General features: G+C 36.2%; 1 protein-coding gene across 3 annotated transcripts in view; it reads right to left on the bottom strand.

Moving 5' to 3' along the window:
• Window positions 1-277: 277 nt before the first annotated feature.
• Window positions 278-6,000, bottom strand: part of BLTP3B (bridge-like lipid transfer protein family member 3B) — a 105,611-nt gene continuing 99,888 nt past the window's right edge. For all 3 annotated transcript variants that reach the window (XM_047788205.1, XM_047788206.1, XM_047788207.1), the window contains one exon: window positions 278-4,130. In XM_047788205.1, coding sequence (XP_047644161.1) covers window positions 4,011-4,130 — 120 coding nt within the window. In that variant the 3' untranslated portion in view covers window positions 278-4,010. The remainder of the gene's footprint in view (window positions 4,131-6,000) is intronic.

Raw genomic sequence — 6,000 nt, 5'->3', positions numbered from 1 at the left:
ACAGCCACAACACCATATGTTACAATCAAAGCCAGATGACATTCTGGCACTCTAGCAGTTGTATGAAGTGATGTGCTAATTTTCTGCTTTTGATAAATCAACTAGAATTTCAGATATTCAAATTCAGGACACAGTATAGCAAATTTCTCCATTCTCCAAGGTGTCAGCCACTTTTAATGACTACCACGACCTACTTTTATTGCCTGCGTCCCATCTCCCCTCCATCCAACTGAGAGGAATAACTCAATACCTGAAAAAATCCCTGATACCTCATCCATTCATTTTATTCTTTCAACAGATTTATTGAGCACCTACTATAAGCCAGGCACTGTATGAGGCACAAGGAATACAAAGTTGAACAGCGACAACAAAAACACAATTCCTGTCCTCATGGAGTTTACAATCGAGAAGGGATACATTACTTGAAAAAATACATAGAAAATTACAAAGGTGTTCAAAGCTAAGTAGAGGTATGAATCCATGTGATAATATATATCAGTGGGGTCTTACTCTATGACAGAAATTAAAGAAAGCTTCCCTGAGGAAGTGATGAATGAGCTGAGATCTAAAAGACAAACAGGAATTAACTAAGCAATGAAAAGGGAAGGTATTTCAAGCCAAAGGAACAGCATGAACAAAGGCTCCTATGGTGGAAGAAGCACTTTAATTCTCACTTATTCCAGATACTTAAAGTGCAATGAGGGTAGAATACAAAAAAAGTGAAACGTGGTGCAGAGTAAGACTAATGTCTATTAAGTGCTTGTTAAGGTGATGTACCAGCCATTGTTTTAATATTCTGAGACATTAATTCTTTAAATGTTCAGAATTATAAATAGTAGCCCAAATATGTGATCTAGCAGGTTACAAAACCATTTTGGGGGGGGGGGGGTGATAAGAACAATGAAAGACCATCAAAATGTTTTAAGCTGGGGTGAAACTGGGGGTAGATGGGATGCCTTGATTAAAACCTCAAAAAAGGGAATTCTGCCTGCGGTATCAAGAATCAATCAAGAGGGCCACAGCAGCTTAGGAAGACTAGTTAGGAGGTGACTGCAGTAATGCAAGTAAAAAATGCTGACAGAAGCTTACATTAGGAAAGCAGTAAGTGAGGAGGAGTAGACAAATTTACAAGGTAAAAAGACAGGACCTGGTAATGAACTGATGGAGAGAGGGGTGTGGTTAGGGAGAAGAAGGTATTGAAGAGGAGTTCTAGGTTACTAGTTTGGGAACCAGGGAGGTGGTCGTGCCTTGATTAGATTGGATGTGCTAACAAAAACTTAAGTAACTCCTGTATTTACAAGCACTGAATAACAACAACTACAGTAAAAACCCAGAAAGGGGTTTCTGGTTGATTTTTTTTTTCTCATATATACTAGCCTGCAGTCACACACAGCCATTCTTCCATGGCTTAAGTAAAAATGAAAATAATGCTTTATCATGACTAGTGTCACACAGTGATCTTCTGAATTCTAGAAAAGAAAAAAAAAATACAACATACCAAGAAAATGTTTTTCACATACATAAAATTAAAAAGGAAAACACAATTACCACTTTCTGCCCCTGGTTACTGACATCTCTATTAAACGGCTTAGCCAAAAAAGAGACATGGCAACTTTATTTCTAATTTAGGGTCATTAAAAACTCTGGTAAATTTATTCCTACATGTCTCAAATAATAAAAAGGTTGAGGTCAACCTAAACAAAATTCTCCCATTATTTTTTAAGTAGTCTGAATAGTACACGCTTTAAAAATATTATGTTTATCTTTAAAATAAAAACAAATAAGAGACAACAAGTGATTCCCTTCCCCATCTGCAGCAAAATCTGTGATATAATGAATAACGTAAAATAAAAGCATGTAACTGGGGTTTAAGTCAAAAGAGCAGGTTATTAATTGTGATTTCAGGCAAGTCACTTGCTTTTTCTGAGCCTTAGGGGTTTTATTTAACTTTTAAAATGTGAATAAAACCTACCTCCCAGGTTTGTTGTGGGAATTAAATGCTTATGAATTTTAAATCTCTATAAAAATAGTCATTGCTATAAATTTTTAAAAATTCAATATATAGAACAGATCCATATTATTATCGTCTCTATTGTTCATGTGATTTTCTTGAGCAAGCCAAATAATTGAAAAAAATAAGAAAAACACTCAGCATCTATGACACTAAACAATTATATCACAAACTTAAAATTCACATAGAGCAAATACATCATGTGTGAGAAACACTGTGAGCTCTGAAGAAGTTAATGTCCCAACAATTCAGCTTTTCTATAATAGAGAATGCTTTTGTTGAATATATGCCTGCAGATCAAAAGTACTCTACCAAGGATAAAAGCTATACATTTAAAATCTTTCAACTGGACTTTTGTTTTTAATCTAAAACTATACAATAGTCTTAAATTAAAATGGTTTAACATGATTTTTAAAATACTCTGAAGTAATATATTAACAATTTAATTTGTTCTTTGCTGTATCCTTATCTCCCAAAAACAGGGCCTGTATATTTAAATTACGTAAATGAAAATGGACATTACAGGAAAAAAAGGCCAGTACCATTTTCAATAAAATCTAAAATCACTCCAACACTCAATGTAAAATGAAACCATATTTCCTTCCAAGTACCTAGATACAGGGATGGCTATATAAGTCATTTCACACAAGCAAAGCACCATAAAGTATCTTAATACAGTTGAAGATTTGAAATTTTTCAAGTATCCTAAAGAAAGGGCAATCCAGCTATTTCATGTTCTATCTTGGATATATTTAAGAATATGAATTCTAAAATAGACCCTACTTAATTTAATTCTATCAGAATATATTTTAAATTATTAAAAGCCTCTGTTTCTTAAATACTCATGAATTTTATTTCATAATGCATGATTGAGATTCTTTCTCATGTTCGTTTCAACTATAACAATCCCTAGAAAATAGAATTCAAAATTTATCAGTTATTCTTATTATAGAAGATAATATATGTCACATAGAACTTTAATCAAAACTAGCATTTATAAATTCAATATGTGCAAACATCCACCTAATATGGTACTACAGGAATGGTATGAAATTATTTTGTGAAAAGAAAAGTCTCTGAAAACATTCTCTTCCTTAAATAGAGAAAAGATGAAGTTAAAGAAATAATATAAATAGTATTAATCAAAAGTCTTATAGTTACAAATGCTGCCAAATATAGCAGGATAGTTAAATCACTCTTTACTTCTAACAGTAAATGTTTCAAAGAATGTACAAGTAATGCTTTTAAAATCAGTTGGCCATATACGCTAATGTTTTGCCTTTTTACAGTTTGTGCTTTTTATTTTAACATTTGTACCATCTTTTTTGTTGAAGATTATAACTTCAACTTACAATTTACCCATCATTTAAAATGACTTCTTTTTCACATTTCGAATTACTTTGTAAGTTCAGTAGGGTGATAATTTTCCAGAATTTTCAAATCCGGCAATCAAGATAATTTATTAATTTGATTGGACTTTTTTTACAGTAATTAAATAGTTATAGATTTAAGTACATAATTTCAATAACATTTAAGATGTAAGCCTCCTTTTATTTTACATTAGCCCTAAAAGCATCTGAATCTTTGTAAATAATAGTAAATTATTAACAGAGTGATAGATAAATTCAGCAATCTGTGTGAACACAATAGATTTTCATTTTTCTTTTTAAAAAATGCCTATAATGTAATACCAAAATTAGGAAATGACAACTTCTTTTCATTGTGCATGTACTTATTTTTACAGTATGCAATGACTTCCCTGTATCACACCAGTTTAAAAGAGGGTTAAATCCCAAAACACAAAACAACCAAAAGATTGTAATGCCCGTACCTAGTATTTTCTAAACTGGCTTTGGAATAGTCACCACTTCATCACATTCTATTTCATTTTATTGTCTTTTCATGAAAAGAAAAGTCTTCCACTAATTGGTAACCTCACATTATAAATATAACCTCCATACTCCAGAGCTGTAATTTGAGTTTTTGACTGCCACTCATGCTATTCAACTGTCATCTTCTTTATACGATGAAGAAGAGCATCTTTTTCCAAGTGAGCCTCTGCAAGAGCCATTTTGGCTTTAGCCAATTCTTGCTTAAGAGATTCATTCTCTTCCATGAGCTGAAATGATAAATTTGGAAAATAAGAAAACTTAACCATTTTCAGAAAATACAGACTATTTCAGAAAATACAGAATCTAAAGATGTGACATGTGGGTCAGTAAAATCACCCAATGCTGGTCAGGGTGCACTAAAGCTGAAAACTACTTCGAGGAGCTATTTAGAAACACATACCAAGCACTTTCAAATGTTCACAAGTTTTGACTCAACAATTTAAAACATTAACTCCTAATTTTCAAATCTAATAGTGATTTTGTTTAATTTCAATTTCCCTTTACATGGTGCTGACCTCATCCCTCCTTGCTAAGCCTCTCTCCTCTTTCGCCTTTTATGCCACAGGTCCACCTTGCTTATCCCTCCCTACCTATGGACTTTGCATCTTTTCCTCTGCTGTTTAAGAATCCTTAAATTTATAGAGTTCCTATTGTGGTGCAGCAGAAACAAATCTGACTAGGAACCATGAGGATTCGGGTTTGATCCCTGGCCTCGCTAGGTGGGGTTAAGGATCTGGCATTGCAGTGAGCTGTGGCATAGGTCGCAGATGCAGCTCAGATCCTGTGTTGCTGTGGCTGTGGCATAGGCCAGCAGCTCTAGTCTGATTCGACTCCTAGCCTGGGAACCTCCACATGCCAGGTGTGTGGCCCTAAAATGCAAAAACAAAACAAAACAAGACAAAAGACCTTAGAATTTTCATATTCTAATAGACTCCATAATTGGTCTTCTCTTAGGACTTGGAGTCACTCTCTTCAATGATCTCCTCCACTCCCATGGCTCTAATGATCATACATACCTTGACCTGGCACAAGCCTTTCTCTTGAGCTCCATATCTACATAATGAATATCTCATTAGATGTTTTCATCTAGATGTCAATAGGTCTCCCCTCATTAAGACTCAGTTCAAGTATTTTACCCTCTCAAAACCATTCCCTTACCCTAACTATGAAGATGTGATAAAACTAAGAAATTTCTCCACAGAAAAATGCATTTACACAGACACATGAAATTACATGCGTTTAATTTCATAGGGCTCTCAGACTTATTTTAGTTTCTGCATTAAGAATGCCTGGCTTGGAGTTCCCGTTGTGGCGCAGTGGTTAACGAATCCGACTAGGAACCATGAGGTTGCGGGTTCGGTCCCTGCCCTTGCTCAGTGGGTTAAGGATCCGGCGTTGCCGTGAGCTGTGGTGTGGGTTGCAGACGCGGTTCGGATCCCGAGTTGCTGTGGCTCTGGTGTAGGCCGGTGGCTACAGCTCCGATTGGACCCCTAGCCTGGGAACCTCCATATGCCGCGGGAGCGGCCCAAGAAATGGCAACAACAACAACAACAACAACAAGACAAAAAAAAAAAAAAGAATGTCTGGCTTGGATCCATGACGATATGGGTTCAATCCCTGGCCTCACTCAGAGGGTTAAAGATCTGGTGTTGCTGCAAGCTGCAGTGTAAGTTGCAGACACAGCTCTGATCTGGCATTGCCTTGGCTGTGGCTGTGAAGTAGGCTGGCAGCTGTAGGTCTGATTCAACCCCTAGCCCAGGAACTTCCATATGCTGCAGGTCAGGCCCTAAAAGACAGCAACAGCAAAAGAGAATGCCTGGCTTGGAGTTCCTGCTGTGGTGAAGTGGGTTAATAACTTGGCTTGTCTCTGTGGAGGTGCCAGTTTCATCTCTGACCCAGTGCAGTGGGTTATGAATCCAGTGTTGCTGCATCTGCGGCTTGGTTCGCAGCTCTGGCTCAGATTTGATCCCTGGCCCGGGGAATTCCCATATGCTCTGGGTACAGCCAGGGCTAAAAAGAAAGAATGCCTAGTTGACAAACCGGTTGGATATTTCATTATACTTCCTCAAACTCTAGTATGCATAGCATATAACATAG

This window comes from Phacochoerus africanus, chromosome 7 (assembly GCF_016906955.1).
Source record: "Phacochoerus africanus isolate WHEZ1 chromosome 7, ROS_Pafr_v1, whole genome shotgun sequence".
Taxonomy (NCBI): Eukaryota; Metazoa; Chordata; class Mammalia; order Artiodactyla; family Suidae; genus Phacochoerus; species Phacochoerus africanus.
Note: the sequence above shows the minus strand (reverse complement) of the source record. Positions and strands in the feature narration are given on the sequence as shown.